Raw genomic sequence first — 24,754 nt, 5'->3', positions numbered from 1 at the left:
CCAGTTTTCAAAAAACATGTTTAGGTAAGTTGTGTCTAGATTTCCAGTGTCTAGAAGATACATACTAGTGGCTCTGGCTGTATAAGTTATTGTTAATTGCAAAATAATGTCGAGGTTATTTGTGACAATGCTCATTCTAAGTGTGATTATTGAGAAAGATCCAGCCCTCTTTACTGTTACTAGTTCCATTGCTTCCAGATATAGTGATAGAAGATTTTTGCAGTGTCACATCAATTCACTCTGGTTTTTTTTTTTTTTTTTGGGTCCAGTCGTGGGGCCTGAACTCTGGGCCTGGGTGCTGTCCCTCAGCTCTTCAGCTCAAGGCTAGTGCTCTACCACTTGAGCCACAGCGCCACTTCGGCTTTTTTCTTTTTGCTTATGTGGTGCTGAGGAATCGAACCCAGGGCCTCATGCATGCAAGGCAAGTGCTCTACCACTGAGCCACCTTCCCAGCCCAATTCACTCTGTTTTATAGTTCATTTATTTAAAGTATTTCTATTTTTTGGCATTACTGGGGTTTGAACTCAGGCACTCTACTATTGAGCCACATCCCAGCTCTCTGTATATTTTAGTTATTTTTCAAGTAGAATCTTTTTTTTTTGTCTGCCTGCATGAATTGCACTCTTCCTATTTATGCTTCTCACATAACTGAGATGACAGGTATGTGCCACCATGCCCAGCTGTTTGTTCTTGCTAACATTTTGCCTGGTTTGACTTCAAAATGCCATCTTCCAGATATCTGCCTCTTGAGTAGCTGAAATTACAGATGTGAACCACTGTGTCTAGCTTAAAGTAATTTTTTTTCAGTTTTTATCTGGGAATATACAATGAACAAGGCAGCATAGACATTGTGCTCACAGAGCCAGCAGTTAGTCCTGTTGTCTTAACCAAGGGAAAAGTTATGTTTATGATAAGCTACCGTCCTGAGCAGAGTGGACTGTGCTTGTAGGTATGCAGTCAGTGTGCATCTGTGTGAAGGAGAACGAGAATCTTAACCAGCATGAGATCTACACATGCTCATTCTTAGTTGGTTTCTAAGAGTTGGATTCATACAAAGATGGAAAGGAAAAGTAGACTTTCCTTTAAAGAGAATGGAACCATGTTCTATGGACAAACATTTTTGTGGTCAGGAAGTTACTTGCTTTAGACTTCTGATGTTTTAGAGTGAGGAAGGAATGTAATTTTTGGAGTCTATTGATTTTTCAAGTCCATTGATAGTCTAATGTAGGTTATATTTCCCCCAAGTTTACCCTCATAAAGCCTCTTGCTAGGAGTAGTTCTTTTCCTCTTGTCTGGAGATACGGGGTGCTGTCATCAAGGGACCTTGATGCACTGACTTCTGAAGAGGGATAAGGACCTTATAGCCTGGCTCCCCTATGCAGGAATAGCATTAAGCATGGGCTTCATTTTTGACAATGCTTAGTGAAGTTTGAAATAGCTCAGGATATAAATATATATATATATAATTTCTAATTATATATTTAATAATATATAATATATAATATATATAATTTCTAATTATTATATGTATATATAATTTCTAAGAAGATGAATAGGAATTATGTACTTCAATGGAAACCATCTCTTTCTGCCTTAGTTGCTACTCCGATTATAATGGGATTACTGACACTTGGTTCTGGCAAACACTTTTTTTTATTGAGACAGTGTACTACAGATAAGAATGAGCTGTTATGGTGGGGTGGATTACTTCATTAAGTGGCAGATTTTCTACAAGTAGAAGTTTATAAGCAAATACTTAGTTACTGGCTTTATGAAATGTTACAGGAGGAAAAAAACTATGTGGGTGAGAAGTTGGTTAGGTGACCTCCAGCTCCCCTTTGATGCTCTAGAAACCACATCTATAATTAACATACCCAGCCTTCCTCACACTGTTCCCTGTCAGACATCTTAAACTTACTTTGCCCTCTCTTCTATATTCCTGATCTAATCCTACAATGGAGAGAAAATTCTAAACTTTAGGGAAGAAGTTCTTGCACTTGAGTTTTGATGTGGTTTACTCCTGATGGGTGTTTCTTTCTTATGCTCTGTTTCTTTTTCCTTTATCTTGGTTCAGCAGAAAACGGAGTTTTTAGAAAGTACCTTTGCCCACTGACTAAAGCAATCTTTAACTAGCATAACTGAACCCAGTGAAGCATTCTTAAACTTTTTTTTTTTACATGATGCTGCATGTATTTTTACACTTTTTTTCTTCTCCAGCCAAATCATCTTCCAGACAGATTGCTTCAATAGCAAATATAGAAATCATAATGGCAGGTACTAAAATGAGCAAGACCACAGTCTCCCCTGTGAGTGTTAGAGATTGCCATTATAGAACTTTCTATGCACACAATGTTACATTCCTGAATAAGGTAGACACAGACTGCATAGGTTTCTTAAGTAAATAATTACTGATAATCTGTACACTCAGGAGACATCTGACCCTTCGGCGAGACGCTGCCTCATGTTCAGCCCAATGTGGCTGGCTGTAGATCCTCTGTGTGATGTCCTCATTTTGTGACTTGACTTCAGTGATTTCAACCCTTCTACCCCATCTCAGGATATCAATGGGAACCACAAACCTCAACTAGAATTTTCTAGTCTGGGTGGTTAGGGCAGTTGTAGCTCATAGTTTCTTTTGAGTTCAGAGGACATTTGTGTGCATGAACTGGAAAGAAAACCACAAACTCTGCATCTAAGCAGGAAATTTTCTCATTTAATCCTTTCGTTCTGTAGTGGAAATTGATACCATTTTCTAATGTTTTTCTCAGTCTAGCTTGTTTATTCTGTCAGTAATAACATGGTATTTTTTTTTTTTTTTGGTGGTACTAGGGATTGAACTCTTTTGCTTTTTAGCAAACATTTGTACCCTTTGAGCCATTCCCCCAGCTCTTTTCTGTGTTGTTTTAATGTAGGATCTAGCTTTATGCTCAGGCCAATGTGGGCTGCAATCCTTCTGCTTTGCTTCCTTCTGTCACTGGGGATAGCCAGTGTGTGCTGTCATACCCAGCTTATTGGTTGAGATGGAATCTCATGAACTTTTTAATGCCTGTGCTAGCTTGAACTGTGATAGCCTGATCTCCACCTTCCAAATAGCTAGAATTACAGGCTTGAACCTCTGTACATAGCTCATTCATTTTATATTTTTCTCTGTGTTGTTCAGTAAACTCATTCCTGAAGGGTGAGGTGTGAGTCACCATTCTGTCTCCTTTCCCAGTCCCCTCACTAGTTTAAAAGATAATTAGGTAGATTTGGATCATATAGTAAAATATCCTCATCCTCGGGACTTGATAGAATTAGATGGATAGATGTGATTTAGCCATAGGATATTAACAATTTAGAGATGCAAACAATCTTAATTGAGCTCTGGCTTTCTATGGGAAGATAATCCAAGTATTTGCCTAGAATATGTGAGGCCCTAGATTCAATCCCAAGTACTACCAAAATAGCAATAAAATAGTGAAACAGATAATACCTTAGATCCATGTTATTCCTAATCAGACTTACCTAGGACAATTCTAGGCATGGAGTTACCATACCATTAGAACCACGGATATCACTTTGGCTGAAAATAAAAGTACATGAGAGGTGTGGGTGACCTGTAGTCAGTCTTTGCTCAGTGTAGACCAGCTAATGAGCTATACAGTCAGCAAGGCCGTGAGGAGTGAACATATGTGGAAGTCAATGTGAATGGCCTTTCCAAAGTCACATTTGTGAGCCATAAATCGAGAGCCGTCAGGAGCAGAGGCCTACAGAATGAGTCTTGTGTGTCTATGTCTGCATCTCTGTTTATGCATAGAGCTCTATTTGTGTCTACATTTATATGTTTACTTGGCTTGAGTTGTACGATTATGCTAAGTGGATTGCTTTCCTGTTCATACCTATACTTTTCAGGTGTAAAGGTTCTTGGCAATGAAAAGTATAGATTAGAATCTTTGATCCATTCCCACAGAACTTTCAGGAACAATTTTCCTCAACATAATTTAAAAACTATGTAAGTAGTGTTTCATGGAGTGTGTTGAACTACTTAGAAATGGATCTTATGTTCTTTAAAAATTTTTTGATCTTCCTGTTTAGATGGTTGATTTAATCAGATTTCACAAGACTAGTTTCTTGTCAATATTTTACTTATAGGTACTTAGAAATAATACAAGTACATGTAATTAAAACTGAATAAGATAAAATAGGCAGTATATTTTTTATTAACATATGTCCAAATGTTATGAAGTTGAAAAGTACAGATTGGGTCTTATGATGTTACCTAGGCTAGCCTTGATCTTGTGATCCTTCTGTCTCAAACTTTTAATGCTTCCTTTGCTTCATCTTCTCTCCTTGTAATGCTTCCTTGGAAACAAACACTTTTAATTCTAAATGGTCTCTCATTTTTGTCTTGTATATTTTTCCACAATTATCTTCATGTCCTTCTATAATGAGAAGCTTATTTTGCTATTTCTGGTTCTTCATATTGTCTATTAATTATCACTTGTACATTTTTTCCTTCCTCCAAATAAGTTCTTATTATTACTCCTAGTTTCATTATAAATGAATGACACATGATTTTAAGCCGTTAAGATTCATTATCTGTATGCAACAAGGACTGGAAAGACCCTTTGACTTCCTGCCTTCTGCGGACAGGACAGTAGTGCCCCTCTGCTTCCTGCTTCTGTCCTCACTGCTGATACGTCTGTAAATCTTTCATCACTACCCTTTCTTTCTGATGTAAATAGGAGTTAGATTATATCCTTGTCCCTATCCATAAATTCTATATGTTCTTTCTCAGTTGATTATAATGCTGGGAATTCATGAATAGAATTTGTACTAGGACTCTATGACTATATTTCATTTTCTTCTGTGAACCTTTTTTTAAAGTTATATTTTTAGGGGCTGGGAAGGTGGCTCAGTGGTAGAGAGCTTGCCTTGTATGCATGAGGCCCTGGGTTTGATTCCTCAGCACCACATAAGCAAAAAGAAAAAAAAAGCTGGAAGTGGCGCTGTGGCTCAAGTGGTAGAGCTCTAGCCTTGAGCTGAAGAGCTGAGGGACAGCGCCCAGGCCCAGAGTTCAGGCCCCACGACCGGAACCCCCCTCCCCCCACCAAAAAAAATACCTATATTCTTAAGCTCATTCAGTATCTACAGGGTGCTTGGGCTGCATAACATATTGATACCACTTTCTGGTATGTCTACCTTTCTTTGTGGATTCCATTTCTCCAAGACCCATGTTCTATTCTGTGAGGGACTACTTGCTTTCTAGGCCTATTGTGCAATGGATATTCCAGCATTTATATTTCCTTTGCTTTCATGAGTTTGAGACTATATTGCCCCTCTCCTTACTTTAGTCACTCATTTTGATAAATCACAATCTCAGGAAACTTGGTATGAGACAGTATATAAATATTAATGTATGTGCAAAGTTCTTCACTCCATCTTTTCTTCCTTCCTTCCTTCCTTCCTTCCTTCCATCCTTCCTTCTTTCCTTCCTCCTTCCTTCCTTCCTCTTCTTCCTTCCTTCGTTTCTCTTCTTCCCTCCTCTTCTTCCTTTCCTCCTCTTCTTCCTCTCCTACTCTTCCTTCTTTTACAACTAATAGGTATTTCGGAAGAGTATAGAGTTCTTGGTTGAAGCTTTCTTTAGAACTTTGGCAGCATAGCTCTCTTAGCTGCTACATGAAACATTGACTTATGCTTGAGAATTCCAAGAAAAAATGTACAGGTTTTCTAAATTACATTTTGCTTCCTCAATTTTTTCTTCTCCCCCCCCCCCATTATCATGTGTCTGTCGTAGATGTCCATTTGTACAAGCACCTGTGCTAAATGCTTTGTTCTGTCCTGGTTTCTCTTCAGAGAAATATAAACATCTTGGTTGCTGCTAGGTATTCTATGGTGTTGCTAAACGTTCTGTTGCAGAACTTCCAGGAATTCATCCCCTTTAGATTGTGTCTGATGGTTGAGGTCTATGTCACTCTTCTTGGCACTTTTCAGTGTGGAGAATTTTCAGAGAGAGAGAAGAAAAAAATTTTAATTCAGCTCTTTTAGATCACTAAAAATTAAATAACTAGCCAATAATATTAGAAGGCAAGTCATTACGAATTCTAGTATCTTTCTTTATTCTGGTTGGATTTTAATGGAAAATATGAACCCTGTATGTAATAAACATCGAGATGTCTAGGACCACCCATTGATTGAATCTTTGGGAAAACCTCAGTGTACTCAGAAAATTCACAGACAGGAGAGAACAGAAAGAATTAATTTGAGGTGAGCTAGATTGTTAAAGGGAGTTAGATAGCAGAAGACTCAAAGTAGCGAGTGGCTTTTAAAAAGAAGAGAACAATGTTTGGGCAGCCTTGTTGATGTAGTCATTTATTGTGTATGATCTGACCCTACCTCTATCCAGATAATGGATGTCTTCTCCATTATCTTTATTCCATACATTAGAAATGACTTCAGCTCTTGGCTAAACTTCACTCATATACTTTGATGGTTATCTGGGGCTTTTGATGTCTTCTTTCCACTTTCCATGTCAGTCATGTGCTTTGAGTAGTTTCAATCCCTCCTGCTTTCTCTGCCCCAAGGCTCTCCTTTCCTTTAGCTGAGGTCCTTTGACGTCTATCTTGCTCTGCTTGCTACCCCCTACTTCCTCCCTTGCAGGTGCTTTCTCTCCACCCTCCTCCTCATACCACTCTTGACTTCTGCTCCTATGGCTGGCTGACAGAATTTTGGCCAGCTTGTCAAATTCTTTCTGTTCTGTTCAGGGCCTGGTACAAGTTTCTTCCTTATTTGTGCTCAGATTGTTCAAGTCCAAAGGTTCTTGGAAGTGCACACAGCACGTTCCCCCCTAGGAAATGGACTTTGTGTAGTCGCATGTAGAGGGGTTACTGCAATTGGAGGTCAAGTGACACACATTCACATTGCTCATTCACAAGTATTTATGAAGTGCTACTAATGGCAGAGGTCTGAAGCTAGACCTCTTGAACAAGACAATACCACAGGCCTTGTCTCTGGGCTCTTGGAATTTGGTATATGAAGTCTTCAACCACAAATAATTAAAGTAATCTAAAGAAAACAATTAAAAAGAAATAAGAAAAATATTCAAACTGATTTTTTTTCTTAGGAATTTCCTCTGTCATTCTTAATGACTGATGTGTTTTTAACTTTTCCATTGTCTCATATTTATACTTTAAATATTTCTGCATTTCATGTAAAGGATGGATAATGGAATGGGTAACAGGTCTTAATGACCAGTTTTATTTTTATTTTTGGTATGACTAGCTCTTGATAACTTGTTGCCATGAAAAACTAGTCCATTCTTTCTAGATTTGCTAGACTTCATATTATATTCCCATTTTTACTGGTTGAAATGAAAAGAAGTTATAGCTGGGGTAACTTAAATGTGAAAAACAATGCAGAAATAATGGAGAATTTGTATTTACATTGGGAAAATTTTTATATGTACTTGACTGTGACTGTGAATTAGGATATTCAGAATCATGTAGCTTCATTTTTTTTTTTGTCTTTTGCTACCAAGGTTTAGCCTTGTGTTCTCCCTGTTTTGTTTTGTTTTTTAAATTACAGCTGGTACTTCACAATTGAGCTATGCTCCCACCATGACTTTTCTATTTTGGAGATAATGTCTTTATTGTCTTTTGGAGATATTGTCACAGACTTTTTTTTTTTTTTTTTAACTTGGGCTGGCTTGAATTGCAAACCTCCAGATCTCAGTAGTCGCGTATACTCAGATTTCAATAGTAGTAGAAGTAGTCAGATCCCTGAGGAGCTAGGATTACTGACATATGCCATTGGTTATTCCTTTCTAATTATATTTGCCATTGATATTAGTATCCTGTTTTTGTTACATTGTTGTGGTTCAGTGCCACTGTATAATCACAGTGGTAGAGTAGCTGAGTTCAACATTATCCCTCTTCTTTTTGAAAACAAGAATATAACTACCTCCCCTGTAAACAGCTAAGTTGGAAACCAAGAATATATCTGTCTTAGACACCCAAAGTTAATGTTATTCCATATTTAACTTGTATGGTAGTAAAATATATTCTTTGTTTTTGCACATTACGTTTTCCTCTTCATTAGATAGAATGTGTATTGTTGTTGGTTTTTGTAAATAAGCCAGAGATACCTCCTTTGTTTTCTCTTTGTTTTAATAAAATTTTTATTTTATTGTTAAGTTGTTGTACAGAGGGGTTAGTTACATGAGTGGGGCAGTGAGTACATTACTTGTCAGTCATTGTTACCCCTTCCCTTCCTTGTTGTTATCTTACTATCCCTTCCCTTCCCTACCTCCCACACTCCCTCCCTCCCTTGCTGCCTGAAGTTTTAAAGTTAGTTTCCAATATACTGTCTAGTAGGTATCTTTGTTGCAGTGGGTCATCCTGTGTCCTTGTTTCAGTGTTTTATTATTCCCCTTCCTTTCCCCAGATTAGACATAGGTATATACAAGATGCAAAATCGAGTACAGTGACAACAGGTGATATGCCATAGGGGAAGAACATACCAAGGAAACAACAACAACAAAAATAATAAAATCACATGGTACATTTAAAACAGTAACAATAAAGACAGACCTCTTGTGTCCGTATCGTGGGGTTCATTTCACTTAACATCAACTTATATAGTCATTTGTACATGGCTTTAGAGCTTTTCAGCTCATCTGATAAGATTATCCTATATGGATACTAATTATTGCAAATAAGGGAAACCATGGGGCCTAAATTTCTTTGGGACTGGGTAACTTCACTTAATATGATTTTTTTCCAAATCTTTCCTTTCCTAACAAATTGGGCAGTGTTGCTCTTTCAGGAAATCTAATAACAACAGATGCTGGAGGTGATGTGGACAGAAGGGAACCCTAGTGCATTGTTGGTGGGAGTGTAAACTTGTTCAGCCACTTTGGAAAGCAGTATGGAGGTTCCTCAAAAGACTCCACATAGAGCTCCCCTATGACTCAACAATCCTACTTCTGGACATTTACCTGAACCATCACAAATAAGGCCATACTAAGGCTACCAACACAATTACGTTTATTGCAGCATTATTTACAATAGCTAAGATATGGAACCAACCCAGATGCCCCTCAGTAGATGAGTGGATCAAGAAAATGTAGGATGTATGTATGTATACACACACACACATACACACACACACACAATGGAATTCGATACTCGTTTTCTTTACGGAGGAAGTAGTATCAAGAAATCCAAGCTTAAACTGTTGCTTTACTCCATATAACCATAAGCTTAACCTCCTTGACATTCATTTGTTACTAGCCTCTCAGAATTGATAGGAAGATTAAGTAAGACATGCAAGTTAAAGCAGTTAGTACTTAGAAAGACTAGTTGCTCATCAGTCTTGAATGTGGGCATATTTTTGTAGGTTCTCAAAAGGCATGAAAAGGAAACCATGTAAGGATCAGTGATTGTACTGTGGAGTTATAGGACAGATAAGGAAGAAAGGCCTTCTTGGCTCTGCTTCAGAAGTTCAGTCCATGGTCACTTGGCCTGTGGCTGCACAGTACATTATAGTGGGAGCTTGTGGCAGAAGGGAAGCAGAGTGCGAGAGACAGAGAGGAACTGCTTCATTCCCAACTTTCCCTTCAATGGCATGCTCCCATGCCATTACTAGACCCAACCTCTTAATTTCCACTGTCTTCTGGTAGCACCACAGGTTTGGAAATGAGCTTGATTTAGAGGTTGGAAGTATGGCTCAGTTGGTAGATTGCTAGCCAGTGGATGAAAACACCAGGTACTGAGCTCAGGTTCTAGCCTCAGACTGAAACAAAACAAAACAAAACAAAACCCCAAACCCTTTAAGTTAGCACGAGTCTATGGGAACACTGCAGATCCAAACTGTAGCATATGCAGTCTCCTGTACCACATACCACATATGCTTAGTTTTGTGTTCCCAAGCAGTATATATCAGACTTATATCTTCTTCTGTGAATACCTAGATTTACTTGCATGTCCATTATCTGTAAATTTCCTCAGTTTTGTTTCATTTTAATGAGACGGTCTTACCATATAGCCCAGATTTACTGCATGGTACTTTGCCATTGGACTTTGCCATTTTCCTGTTGAAATTTCAGGAATGAGCCACCATACCTGACATAATATAATTATGTCTAGTGATTAGATGATTTCTTTCATATTTTTGTTTTGCCTTTGGTGTTATTGGGGATTCTAGGCAAGCATTCTGCCACTGAGCAAATCTCTAGGCCTTCAGTTATTCTAAAGAATGAAGAACCTAATCTTCATCCCAGCCACAAGACCATGATAAATCTTTGTTTTTTGTTTTATGTTCCTGTTGGCTCATAATGGAGATATGAGGAATGTGTATGGGGTAGGAAGTTTGTGTCATTGTATTACATACATAGTTACATTTTTATATATACACTTAATATCTTTTTTCTTAATGCTGGGTACTTTTCATCTTATTACATCTAATAGATATAATTGCAAAGGATTTTGTGAGTTGCTACATGTATGCTAAAGAGTAATGGTGATTTTTTTCAAACAGTACAGAATGTAATTAATTTTTATAGAAACAGTATGTACCTGCCAAATGGGTACTCTGAAAATGAAATCACTTTTGATTGTGTAAAACTGCTTGAAAATGTGATTTTTCTAAAGCTTTCTTTTTTCTGATGGCCTGAAAACAGTGACATGAAAATTAATTATGACTGTGCAGTCAAGATTGGCTCTTCTCATTTCTAAAGTCAGACTTTATAAAAGAGAGTTTCTTTGGACCAACAATAATCCTAAGACATTTGTGTGCCCTGGACTGGCAATAGAAAGGGACTAGTAGTGGTAGCTTGCATGAAGCATCATATACCTCCAAAAGTCATATACTTTACTTATTTTAGGGTACCCTCATACTTCACCTGTATGGAACACAAGGTGACCATTTGTTCTAGTCCTTCTGCTCACTCAGCAGTACCATATTGTAGTTCACATTACAGGCCCAAACTAAATGTAAAGCACTGTTTTATTCTAATACCATGTCTCAATTCGCATTATCCTAGTGCAGTGTTCATTGTAAATACTCACACTAGAATGTTGTTCAGAGCCCGTTGTATAACAGCTTCCTAGGTTTGTTAAAATCCACAAACAGATTTCTGAATCTTCCATATAATCTGGTTTGTAATTTTTTAATAAGTTTTTTATTATGAGAATACTGTACAGAGGAGGGGTTACAATTACATGAACAAGGTAATGAGTACATTTCTTATCAAACGTTGTTGTCACCTCCTTTGTTTTCTCCCTACCATGACTCTTGCCCTGTCTTCTTTGATTTGGGTAAGATGTCTCTAGAAAAGGCTATTCAGTGAGTTTCCAAAACAAACCTCTTTATTTGGTTTTGTAGATGAGGATTCAGAGGCAAAACTCAGTGTGGTAAGGGCATGCACACATGTGCATGTGTGTGTATAGATGTAGTGAGGGTACCAATTTACTGATTTACATGGGATAGGAGAGTTTAGGGCTGTGGCTTAGTGGAGGGCAAGTTATTGGATTTGACCCTTTGCCTACTCCAACTGTATTTGCTGATTAAAACTCAAAAGATTTCTAATGGGAAACATCCTATTAGGATGGCTTTTATTGTGGACAATGGCTGTCAGTCTTTATCATACTTCAGAACCACTTAGTTTGATACATCCCATCCCCAGCATCTGTGTGGCATGTGCCTCATGAGCCTGTAGCCACGGGCCAGTGGCTCATGCACGTAATCGTAGCCACTAGGATGCTGGGATCTGAGGATAGAGGTTCAAAGCTTTAGCCTGGAAGACTCTTATCTCCAGTTAACAACCAAAAATCTGGGAGTGGAACTGTGGATCCATTGGTAGAGCCTGGATCAAAAAAATGCTGAAGTCGTCTAGGCCCTGAGTTCAAGCCTCAGCCTCAGCACAAAAAAGAAAAAAAAAAAAGAATTGGCATTTCTACTGAACAGTACCCCAGGATGGAAAGCTGACCATGAGTACCTTTCTCTCTTTGGTACCTACCGGTGTAGAGTTTGAGGAGCCCTGTGTAGCTCTAGTTGTATCTCAATGTGTTGAGGAGTGGGGAAGATGAGTTTGATAAAGAGGGAGATGAAAAAAGATTGGAAAATCCATCATCTTGCTTAGTTACCTGGAATTGACTTCTGAGTTCATAAGGCATATTGCAAAATTAGAGGCTAATGACCTTTATTATTGGAAATAAGATGAAGTTTAGGATTTCATTTTTTTAACACCAGTCGCCTGTTTTCATCTCATTTCCATATCTTCTTTCAGAAAGAGAAAAAATGATGAGACAGTATATGAGATTTCTTAGCCAGAATGTCGCACCTACCAAGTTTACCATTATAATAAAGACCTTTTTTATTTGACTTTTATCTATCAGGTTTTACATCAATTAGGACAGAATCTAGACAGTAATCTACCTTCCCAGTATTTACAAAATACTTCCCAAATCATTCAAAAAGTATAGGCTATTGATCATGAAATTTGATTTGTCTAATGAAGAACTACTTTCAGATTGTTTCAGTACTGCTACTTTTTTTATATATACAGTTCATTGGATATTTAGAAATAGATGTGATGTATTCATGTATACAAGCTGCTTTACCTTTAAGTGTGATTAGAATTGTTAAGACTTCCTTGCTTCAGGAATATATAACTCAAGAGTGTTTCTTTTTTACTTATTCATGAAGAACTTTCATTTAGTTAGTCCAAATAACTCTTTTTGTAAACGTGAAGTACAAAATTATACCTATTCATCATTTTCTATTAGTTTCCATCTCAGCATTATTTGGAACATTCAGATTCATACATGTTGTCTACTGTGGAATGGACACTAGAACTTTAGAATACAGTTCAAAGAATAAAATATGGGCTTTAAAGTTTTTTTTTCTTTTAATTTTGCTGATAGAGCACTTTAAAAAAGATTACTTTCCTTTCCATAATGCCCTGTGCTCAGATTTTCCTACAATAAAACATCCTACCAGGTAAAGGATTTTAAGCAATCTAGGCCATGCTTACACAATGAAAAGCAGCAGAGTGGAAAATATCCTGTCTTGCCTGCTCAGAAAACTATGATTTTTCTGATCTAGTATTTAAACGTGATTGTGTTATTTAAGGAGCTGCTGTTACATAGACATTAACTTATTAGGAGTAGATTTTAGTCTTTGGTAAAATTATGTGCTGGAGTTTCTGGCTGGAGAAGTTAAATCCTGTAATCTAAAGAATGATTTGAAAGCCAGTGTGGAGCTGCACTTCAACTTCAGTGCTTCTTTTCAACCCTTGTCCTCTTGCTGTGGAGACTAGCCTGAGTCAGATCAGTGAGGATTAATAATGAATGCATTACTCAGCACCTGCAGGGATTGGGTCAAACATCCTGGCTTTGAAAAGTTACTCTTTTGCTTAGTAAGCCCAGAAATTTCAGTTCCAACTGTAGAATGAAAGTTCAGTATTCTGTTGATCAGTCTGACCCATGTGAAAGTAGTCTGTGGTTCTTCTGTTTCTTCTCTCTCTCTGTGTTGTGACAGGATCTGAAACAACTGGGTAGATCACCAGTGAATCTTGCCTATAGTTGCTCTAGTACCAGGAAGATTAGTTGCCATGTAATATTTCTGTTGAATTTCATCCTTTGACTTGAAGGAGGGGTTGGTTATGTGAATGACAGGCAAATAGAAATTCAGAAAAGTAATGAACCTAAATAACACCATCTTAAGTGGATTCTGGACCAGAAACTAACCCATTTAAGAGTATTATTTATGATCAATTTGTCTGCAAGAAAATGAAGGCAGGTGGCTTTTGGGGGCTTACCTGAGTGGTCTTCTAGTAAGATGTAGATGTCTATAGAGTGTACAGGCCTGATGAGGGAAGAGCTGCTCTCTGTAGGCCTAAGAGAAGGAAAAGAAGCCAAGTAGGTTAGTATGCAAGGGTATAAAAGTAGTGAGAAAAGTTAAGTCAAATCAGGAGAATTTATTTTTATGCTTATGGTTTTAGAAATTTATTTCCAACTTCTACTTGCCTTCGTATAGAACCAGAAAGTATGATTTAAAGTATTTGGGGCTTAATATACTTTTCATTTAGCCATACGTGAACCCAATCTGAACTCTGGATACCTTCAGGAGAATCCTCATGTGGTAAAACAGCATCGTCATCATTCCCATCCTCATCTACTAGTGTTTATGAAGCATGCAGCCAAAGTCTGTGTTCCTGAAAAGAACTCTCTAATTAGAGTTCACTTTTGTTTTTCCAGGTAGTCCAGCCATGACCCATAGGAATCTGACTTCCTCCAGTCTGAATGACATTTCTGATAAGCCAGAGAAAGACCAGGTAAGCAAAACATCCTTGTCTGTTTGAAATGTCAGCCTGGATGTGTATCTAATAGATACTGAGAAAGGATTAAAGATGACGGTTGCCTCCCACTAAAAAGACCATGTGTCGAAGGGGGCTTGCACTTTCTGTGAGGGAAGATTGACAAATGTGTTGGGATCTGGAGTCAGAGGAGAAAAATGTGAGTTGATTCCAGCCTTTGTGATTCATTTACTTAGGCAACTTTACCCTTGGTGCTACATACAGTTTGTTCAGGCAGTAAAACTTCTACCTTAGGTTTACTGTGGTGATTAAATGAGATATTTATGAAAATATGTTTTGATCAATTCTAAAGGGTTAACAGTTTGGGAGGAGAGATGCTTAGGCAAAGGTAGTGACAGTTGTCTAAGTAGCTGTTCATTTACTTATTAAGGCATATAGTAAGCCTCTTTGTATCAAACAACAGTGGAATTTTGAACCTTCCTTTGGTTTCTTTGGAAAAGAATAGGGCAAAAACAGTGCCATTTCTTTCCCAGTTAGATAGGTGTCTGTGGAAAAATTACATTTCAAAAATGAAACATATTGATATTTCTGGAAGGATTTTTCCTGATTTAAAAAAATTTCTAGCTGGGCAGTGCTAACTACTTGAAAGATGAACCACAGGAGGCCCGTGGTTTAAGGCTAGCCTGGGAACAATTAGTGAGACTCTAGCTCGAAAAGGAAGCAGACCATGGTGGTAGACACCTGTCTGTCTGATTGGTGGAGGTAGTTTGAGGCTGGCCTGGGTAAAAGTTCAATATCCTATCCGAAAAATATAGAAAGCAAAAGGGTTGGAGTGTAGTTTGTTCAAGTGGTAAGTACACGGCCTTAAGTTCAAACCTCAGTTCTAAACAGAAAAAATAAAACTTCAGAGAAATAAAAGTACCATGTTTCAAAAATGATAGAAATCCCAGCCTGTTTCCACAGGCTTTAGGGAAAGTAGCAAACTACATGAAGCCAGAAGTTCTGGGCCTTGGTACTTCCTTTAAAACTGGCTAGGTGTGTGGGGACCACAATAATACTTCACTTTGAAGAATCAAGTATTCGGATTCTTACTCTTACAACTTACTTTAGTTGCCTTCATGCTTGACATGCTAATTGTGTATCTTTTCTGTGACCTTATTCCTTCTTGCTTTTTCTCTCTTTTAATCTTGCTTTGAAGATTCTTTTCACATGTGGCTTTTTTTCTTCTTAGAAGCAATATTTATGACAGTGTTCCTCTTTAACCGGCAGCACTTGTAGTAATGACACAGGCTTACAGGGCTTGGTAAATTTAAAAAAGTACAGGAAAGGTGAAATTACCTTCTTTCTTATGAGATGACTCTTGGAGCCTTTCTGCTTTCTTCTCACCACCATCATCTGATAGGGCTTTCATCCTCTGAGATCTGGATTGCTAGATGAATCTTTGAACCTAATCCCTTGTTCCATTTCTTTCTCAATTTAATATACTTTTCACATTATTGTCCTCATTTTTCTACACTGGCTTAGAAACTTATAATGGCTTATCATCAGGTTAAGTTGAAAACTTCCTGTAAGACTTTTAAGATCCTCTGAGAGCTGGTATTACTCTTCTTAGCTTCATTTTTTTTGTGTTTCCCAGAAGAGAACTTTTGTTTTGAATAGGACTGATTATGTTACTTCACCTTTCTTTTGAAATGAGGTTGATTTTTCTCCTCATTTCAATCCTGATAGATCCCTTCTCTTTTCTTACATCTGTCTGCCACCTGAAAGAATCAAGAAGTTCATTTAGATATAGACGCATAGGTAGTTACATACCTATATGGTGGATGATTTAGGCCACTAGAAAACCATTTGGTATTTACCAAACAATGTTGATTATCTGTGTTGTTTTCTAGGGATCTCTGTGTTGAATAGGGTACTACAGTGATTAAGGTTAGGATAAGCTGGTTGTCAGGCTGCTGAATAAGACTTATTTTTATTAGGAACAGTTTTCTTCTAGCTAGAAATTCAATAGCTGAGAAAAAAGTCTTACTTTCTTAGGTTTTTTCGTAGCTGGACAAATTGCAGAAGATTTTGATTCTAGGATTGGAAGAAATAATGTGGGAATATTATAATTATGGAGTGTTGACTTTGCTATAGAACTTGCATGCTTGAGGTCCTTCAAATGAGATTCTTCATTGCCTGTGAGATACTTCTCATAGTTACCAAGGTTCTAGTCAACATGACGCCATGAAAATTTAATTTAGTGTTGTTCTTGTTTACAAGACCAGCAAATGGAAGTTGATGAATACACCATTATAAGAGCAATTATTCTTTTCAGTTGTAACCATTACAGTAGCCATAGTTAGTCCAATGAGTTTTTTCTCCCAAAAAAAGGAAGCAACTGGTATTTTTCTTCTTGCCAAAGAGCTAGAAGAACTTTGTAACTGATCCAGTGTCTCTTCTCCAGGAAAAGGTAGAGGGAGAGTTTAGACTAATGGATCCACTTTTTATAACCTATTCTTTTAGTTGATGTGAATATAAAAGATTCCAGATCATTTGAGGGCAAGAAAAAAAGTAGACTTGCAAATTAGATGGAATGATGGTTAAGCCCAGGCTTGATTTTTTTAACCTGTTTTTTCTCTGTCTGGGTAGGAAGAAAAAGGTTGCCAGGCTCACATTTGTTTTGAAAAAGACTTTTATAATTAATTAGCCAATGTCCTGGAAGTGAGCTTGGCAGTCAAGTCAAACTTATTCTCTATTCTTGTCCAAGTTGGCCCAAATAGCTTCCATCTCAACTGCAAGCAAAGGCTCCAATTGACAGATTATTCTGCCTGGATACAATTTGAGCAGTTGTGATGGTGTCTCCTGACTTCCTGGAGCTACATCACTTCCCAGTAGCATAAGAGATGGCTCTAATGTTCAGAGTTATGAAGAGGAACAGAATGGCTCTTTTTGACAACTACAGAATGACAGAATCTGAGGGCATATTTTTTTTTATGAGATTCTGTTTTAGGAAAACAGAAGAAACAAATCTGTGGACTGCACTTTTTCTTTCTGGCTGTGCCAAGCCTGTGTACTTAGGATTTCAGTAGCGGCTGCCTGATTAGGAAATAGCTCAAAATAGTTAACAGCAGAATAGTTAACAGCATAGCCAAAATCAGGTGATTCAATGTTCCACCAATCGTCCAACTTGGCTGTCATATTTATTAAGCAGAAAAACACCTGTGGAGAGTAGATTAAAAAATACATCTGGAGCTCATCTAGTTGTAAATCTATGTAAATAATTTTTTATTTTGTTGCTATGAAGTTTTTTTAAAAATATACATATATATATATATATATACATATACATTATCCATTTATTTTCTTGTAGTACCTTAGGTTGAGTTGCTTTCCTTTCTCCTTTTATTCCTCTTCTGTTAGGTGTCAAATGTGCATTCATATAAAGTGGGTACTAATCAAATGCAGTATCTTTAGTTCCAGTTTTCCTGTGCTTATGGGGTCAGATGAGAAAAGAAGAAGGGCTTCCTCATTATTGTACTTTTCTAGCTTTAACTCTTATAGAAGTACTGTACTTTAACAGTACAATGTCTTTTAAAAGGGGTCGTCTTTTTTTCAGATTTATCAATAGTATAATAATGTCTCACAACTATATCCAACTTTAGGTGCAAATGCAGCCTGTATACTGCAGTAAATGCAGTAAACATAGAAATACCTTGTAGGAGACACATAAATCCTGTAAGTCCTTGTAACTGCAGATTAACTATCAGTTCTAGGACAATCATTGTTTAACAGGCTCATCTAAGATTTATCTCATGTGTTTCTCAATGGATTTTGGCTAAAGATTAATTTATAAAGTATACTGTAATAATACTTAGCACACCTACTGTCTATTATCTTTAAATATACTTGGATGCCTTGAGTTTTATTTTTGAAGTCTTGGTCTTATATGGAAATACACCTGAATTGAAACATTATCATCAGAGAGTAAGAGGATGAAATCAGTAAACCATGTATAAATTTGCAATCCTTAAGCCTTGACTGTTGGAAAATAAAATCTAGAAGGAAATATTCTGTGATTGAGTGACACCAGATCCTTTCATGGAACAGACGAAAGAAGGCAGAATCAACCTGCTTTAAGCTGAGCTGGCTTTGTCATGGTTGTGAAGTTACATCTCTCTCACAGGGCTCACATACAAGCTTTGGTAGCATTAATGGCTATTTCATATTCATAGTGATGGTGTAGTACCAAAGCAGGTGCTATTTGGGCTCTACCTAAACCCTTGCAATTTATGTGGAGTACAGGTGGTGAGAAAGGCTCATGCTTTCCAAGGTTGTGGTACTTGTCTTCAGTATGAGATACCGTTGGTCAGGACAGTGCCAGTGCCTCACAGCTATGAAAACCTGTGAGCAAAGGTATGTTGTTAGTCCTTAGGTGTCCTTAGACACTACAGCTCTGATGGCTTCTCTGAACTTACCCATGGCTCAGTGGCCACAGCTTCAGCTGTGTGTTTTTGAGAACTTGTGTGGCCGTGTAAATCAGGCCCCTTTTCATACAGGATCAGTTTGTGCTTCAATAATTAAGTAAAACTGATTTTCGTCATCATTTTTCCCCCTCTCGTTGAAATTTGACTTAATAATCCTTCCTTATCTTATCCTGTGCTCTGTTCCATAGTCTTAAAACTTTAATAAATTGGTGGTTTCTTGAGAAGCCCTGACGTTTATACTGATTTCAAGAACTTGTATGTTTTAAAATTAGGACAGTTCAAAAATCTCTCCTATTATAAAATGGGATACTTTATTGTAAGTCATTTGTCTGGGTCCAAAAGCTAGTGCTCATGTGCAAACAGGTCCTATGTCAGCTTTAAAAGGAAGCAGATAAACCTGTGTGAAACAAATAAACTTCTCTCTTGGGATTTTACAAAAAAAAAGAGCCTTTTAGGAAATTTGGAACTTTGGTTTTAAGTCCCTGTGAAGCTGTCATACCCTTGAACTTTTAGATTACCCCATAGTGTTTGCTCCTGTGGCTTGAATCCACTTACTCATCCCAAATTTGTATTCTGTGCTAGAAAAGTATCCTTGGTAGTAGGTTTTTAAGGACCAATGAAGCAGATACATCGGCGATGGGACTTCCATCTTCTGGGCAAGAAATAGAACTAACACATATAAACAAAAAAAAAAACAGAGTAACTTCAAAAGCTTCCTTAAAGGAAGGTGCAGGGTACTGTGAAGGGATACAAGAAACCTGGTGTAGGTAGAGGATTAGCCATGGAGGAGATCGAAGAGAAGCATTTTTCCAGGTGGAAAGAAAAGCAAATATAGAGGTCTTCAGGCGAGAAGATGGATGATGCATTAAAAAAACAAAAAAAGGAAGCCCAGGGTTGCTGCAGCACAGGTAGCAAGATGTGCAGTAGTGAATGAGGTCAGGGGAACAGTCAGGGGGATCTATTTATTGTATGCTAAGTACAGCGAGGCACTAATTTTAGCTTTTTACCTGGAGACTCCCCTGTTCTGATTTACATTTTAAAAAAGGTCACCAGGGATGCCCAGCAAGAGTCTGGAGGAATTTGCCAATGTACTGGATCACCTGTTGCTGGTCCTATAGTAAGCACTGCACGAGTACCTCAGTGTATTAAATTCAGAGCACAGCCCAGCAGAGCTTAACCTATTAGCCGTAAATATGAAGACATTATTCTATCAACCAAGGAAATTCTTCAGTGGCACACTAGAATTGTAAGAAAGGAAAATAGAATGTCTTCGTTAAAATACTTCCCATGGATTGTTGATTACATTTGTAGTTAATTAAAATTTTCAGATATTCTGAGGCCCTGTAAATGGGCATAAGCCACTGAGAGTAGCAAGATTTTTTCCTTGGCTTTGCCTCTGTTCTGCCAGTCCTCTTGTTGGCATCGCTGTGGCTGACATTATCCACGCCTATCTTATTCTTAAAAACGCATCCGTTGTTGTTGCTGATGGCTCATGCCTGTTATCCTAACTACTCTGGAGGCTGAGACCTGAGGATCTTGGTTCAAAGCCAGCCCAGGCAGGAAAGTCAGTGAAACTCTGTATCTCCAATAAACCACCAAAAATGGAAGTGGCTCTGTAGCTCAAGTGGTAGAGCGCTAGCCTTGAGCTGAAGAGCTCAGGGACAGTGCTCAGGCCCAGAATTCAAGCCCCACCACAGACAAAACAAAAACAAAAACAAAAAACAACAAAAATACATCAATTATATATCGAAATGACCTGTTAATTGATGATATTGAATTATTTCCAACTGCTTGCAATTACAAAGAAATCTTTAAGAAATATCCTTATTGTATTTTTCTGCATTCTTTCATGAGTTATTTTGGAGAAGAATTTTTTTTTTCCTAAGGGCAATTATTGGGTAACCATGTATTGCAATTCCAATTAGTTTCCCCATAAGATAGACCAGTTGTGTCCTGTATCTATTAAATACTTAACAGACCTCCTTCATATTGAAGATACTCTTCAGCAGTCAGATTTGAGTTATTCATTTATGATTCATTCCACTCAAAGCTTAAGGACTCAAAGGGGAAACAATAAATCCAAGAACCAAGTATCTGCCTTCCAGCTAACTTCAGGACTTTTAAAAAAGTTTAAAGAGATTAAAACTGAGTTTGTTTTCTTTTTGGCCTACTTGAAGGCTCAAGCTAGCTGATCACACATATCCTGGGGAAAGAGGTGAAAAGTTTAGTGGTCATAGACTTGGCCACCTGTATGTTTGTTACTGCTTCTACTGAAGGTGTTGCTTTTCCCAGTTCTGTGAGAACTTTTTAGACTCTATGGGAATTCTCTTGGCAACCAACAATGTCTTCTTCTCATGAACCCTTCCTGGTGGTCAGTATTTGGGGCAAAAAGAAAAATTGCAAGATGACTTGGCCAAGTGTTCTCTTTGAAGCCTTCTTCAGCACACTTGTAGCTTGGCTCTGACTCTCCTTCTTTTTCTGCCTCCTCTCCCCAAGAGAATTTTAAGTGCATTGATGTCCAGACTCTAACTAGTTATCTGGAAGTACTTTGTTTGTAGTTTTGAAGGAGTGCTGTCATTTTAGAAAGCGAATAGATAAGTGGACTATCCTTTACAGGACGGGACATCTTTTCAGGTTTTGCTCCTTCCCTGTTCCTGTATATAGTCTGCAGAATGGACCTTTGTGTGAATTGATAGCCATAGCTAAAGTTGCTGTTGTTATTCACAAAGCAAAGGACTTCCTACTGTTTCCAGCTCACTTGTTCATCCAGAGGTGAATTGACTTATTTAACCTCTGCAAAATCACCCATCTTAATCTCCAGCAAAGTCTTCTTATTTCACTACGTGCTACCATCTGCTTTTACTCTCCAGATCTGAACTGAAAGCGAACTAACAATACTTCTTTTTCTTTTGCCACTACATAAAAAGACAGTGGCCAAATGTTTCCATAATCCAAAAGCCAGTGGTAATCATATCCATAAGACGTTCCTCCTTACTCAGTGTTTTATGCATATACAGTGAAAGGGTAGAAAGGAACTGATTGTTGGATAGGCAGGCATAGTAAACGTTGAATTTCAAAATTGACTCGCTTTTGTTCATGCAGTAGGTCCACCTGCTAGTATTACAAGTATCTCGTTGATAGGACTTCAATTGCATCTATCCTATGTAAGGGATAATTAATAATAACTGACATAGATTAAGCATCTACTTACATGAATATTTCTTTTTGGAGTTGGTACTCTGATTTTTTATTTTACATATATTGGCTAATCTGATATTTAGAAAGCTGAATTTGTCCAAAATTGAAAGGCACTGATGTAAGCAGAAGAGCTGTGCACACTATCAGTATAAAGAATTCTTCCTAAATCGGCCATGGTGGCTCGGGCCTACAGTCTCAGCAACTCAGAAGGTAGAGGTTAAGAGGATCCAAGTTTAACACCAATCCTGGTGTTTTCAAGATTTGCTTTAATCTCAGCCAATACAAAGCTGTTATAGTTGCATGCACCTGTCATCTCAGCTCTTCAGGAAGCATAAATAGAAGGAACATTGTCCAAGTTGGCCTTGGCATAGCACAAGGCCATGACACAAGGAAAATCATGATAAGGACTGGGGGGCTCAAGGAAAGTACCTGTCTAGGAAGTACAAGGCTCTAAATTCAAATCCCAGTACCGCACACACAGAGTATTCTGCCTACTAGGATTATAGTGTCTTCTTGGTCTGAAGCTACAGCAAATCAGGTGTCCAACTGTTGTTTACTGGCCTTTGCTTTGTCTTCTGTGTACACATTATACTGAATAGCCTAATCACAAAAATTAGTTATAAAATAATTTAAGAAATTCTTAGAAGTCTTATGATGACTAGTTGGTTATTTCTGCTGTTGTAGTGATTAAATGATCCCATATTGTATGTGTGAACTCTGGATGGGATTGGGTCAGTGAGAAGAGGGTGTGAAATGTGATTTCAGGCTTTGAGTTTCTATCTAGCTGGTGTGGTGTCCCAGTGTGGTATAGCAGCAGTTCAGTGAAAGACGTAATAACTGTGTGGGCCAGAGCCATCAATCAACGAGAAGTGAGTGGCTTTGGAAGTATCTTTCCATTTAGGGAACATAAATAATGTAAGAGTTAGCAAATAAAACACTTTTCCTTACATAAGGAGTTAGGCAAGAAGTGGGAGAAATAAATTAGAATTCAACTGTTTGCAGTTTTTACACAGTTCAAGTGAGTGGCTTGGTCCCCAATAATGGAAAAGGTTATGTCTTTTCAAACCCTTTGAAAAGAGCCTCAAACTCCCCAAATATGATGATATTATAATATGTCAATGTTAATTCCATTCTTAGAGTCCCATGTAAATTAACAAAAGCAGATTAGATGGGCTAGTTGTTCATTGAACTCAGTGGATAATTGAGAACTATAACTCATTTGATTTATGAATCTTGACGTGCTATGCTGAAAGACCTCAGGGTTCTTTAACTTTCAGATTATTCTGTATTCAGCCTAATCATAAATAAAGTCACCTCTAGGTTTTTGGGTCTGATAGATACACATAACTTTTTCCATTAGTTGAAAAGCAATTATTGTTGAACCTATGTCAGAAATATCATTGAGAATTCAATAAGCATATTACACCTAAACTCTTCTAAACTGCATCCTATGACCTTTTTGATCTATAAGAGAGATAATGTAGTCCACTCAGAACTTCTTTCTCCAGATGGGAAGTGTTTAATGTAATTAAAATATTATTCAGATCTTTATGAGCATGATAATTTGTTTTTTAGTAATTTTGGTGGGGGTGGGATTCAGTCTCACTTTAGATATCGTTACTGGTCTTTCAAATTTACATCGCTAATTTGGCTTTTTAGGATTTCATGCTCTTAATTTTTGTTCTATATTACTCTAACCTTATACTAAAATGTGTGAGAATATTGTGATTACTTGCACACTTCTCTCAGACCATTCTTACGTTTTTTGTTTTTTTTTTTTACTTTAAGACCTCTAAGTAGTACCACTAATTTGTTGCTTGTTATTTACTTATTCTTATTTGTATGCCTATTTTGCCTCCTGTGGAGAGGCAGGAGTCTTGTGAGTTAGTTTTCAAAGTAAAGATCATGATGACTATTTGAGAAGAACAAGGACTCTGTTTAAAGAATAAGAAAATAACTCTGAGAGTTTCTCAGAGAAAAATGGTTTCTCAAACTACTATGATTGTCTTTATCTTTTCATTCTGGTAAGTTTAAAAGTTACTGTGTCCTGAGTCCATTGGCAGTGTGTTATATTAGCTTTAAAAAGTTTGTGTTTCTTGAGTGCATTGCCAATGTGTTTTATTAAGTTAACTAGTTGCTTGAAATGCGCATTCTTGCCCAGATCATACAATTATATTTTTTTGACTTATGAAATGCTAACATTTCAAATACAGTTTGTTTTTCATTTGTTAAGATCAATTTACTCATTTTTCTTATAATAAAAACTGGCTGAACATATTTAATTGGTTGGCTGGCATGGTTTAAAGAAAACACCACTCAATTTTTTTTCTTATTTAAAATAAAGTATACTGTGTCTGAAGGTTATATTGGGAAAGCCAGCTGTCAGAAAAGAAAGATGTTCTATTGCAAGATGCCATGGTTATTGCTATATTTACAAAGCATGGTACATTTCAATCCATGTACCATATAACATTTTAAATGACAGAAGCAGTCTAGGGGTAGGGGCCTGTTTCTCCCCTAGGTAAAGAATTAAGAGTCAGAATAGTGAAGTGTAGAAAAATAGCAAGTTTATTGAAGGCAAAAGTAGAGTACAGACTCTCTAGAGAGAGGGATCCCAGAGTTGGGAATCCAATGGAGTCTTCTCAGAAGGTGGCCATTATAGTCTGGGGCTCCTCCCATCTCTCCTCCCATGGGCTTTGTGTTGATTGTACTGATGGATTGTGTATGCACCTGCCACTTCTTTTTACTGGTCAAGTAGCAACCTGTATAGGAGGAAGAAGTACCATGATGAGCC

General features: G+C 37.5%; 1 protein-coding gene across 3 annotated transcripts in view; it reads left to right on the top strand.

Annotated features, from left to right (window-relative positions):
- Window positions 1–24,754, top strand: part of Slc4a4 (solute carrier family 4 member 4) — a 366,043-nt gene that overhangs the window by 196,430 nt on the left and 144,859 nt on the right. For all 3 annotated transcript variants that reach the window (XM_070012959.1, XM_070012960.1, XM_070012961.1), the window contains exon 7: window positions 14,238–14,314. In XM_070012959.1, the coding sequence (XP_069869060.1) occupies window positions 14,238–14,314 (77 nt within the window). The remainder of the gene's footprint in view (window positions 1–14,237; window positions 14,315–24,754) is intronic.

The sequence above is a fragment of the Dipodomys merriami genome, unplaced genomic scaffold, assembly GCF_024711535.1.
Source record: "Dipodomys merriami isolate MVZ:Mamm:240054 unplaced genomic scaffold, mDipMer1.0.p SCAF_9, whole genome shotgun sequence".
Classification (NCBI taxonomy): domain Eukaryota; kingdom Metazoa; phylum Chordata; class Mammalia; order Rodentia; family Heteromyidae; genus Dipodomys; species Dipodomys merriami.
Note: the sequence above shows the minus strand (reverse complement) of the source record. Positions and strands in the feature narration are given on the sequence as shown.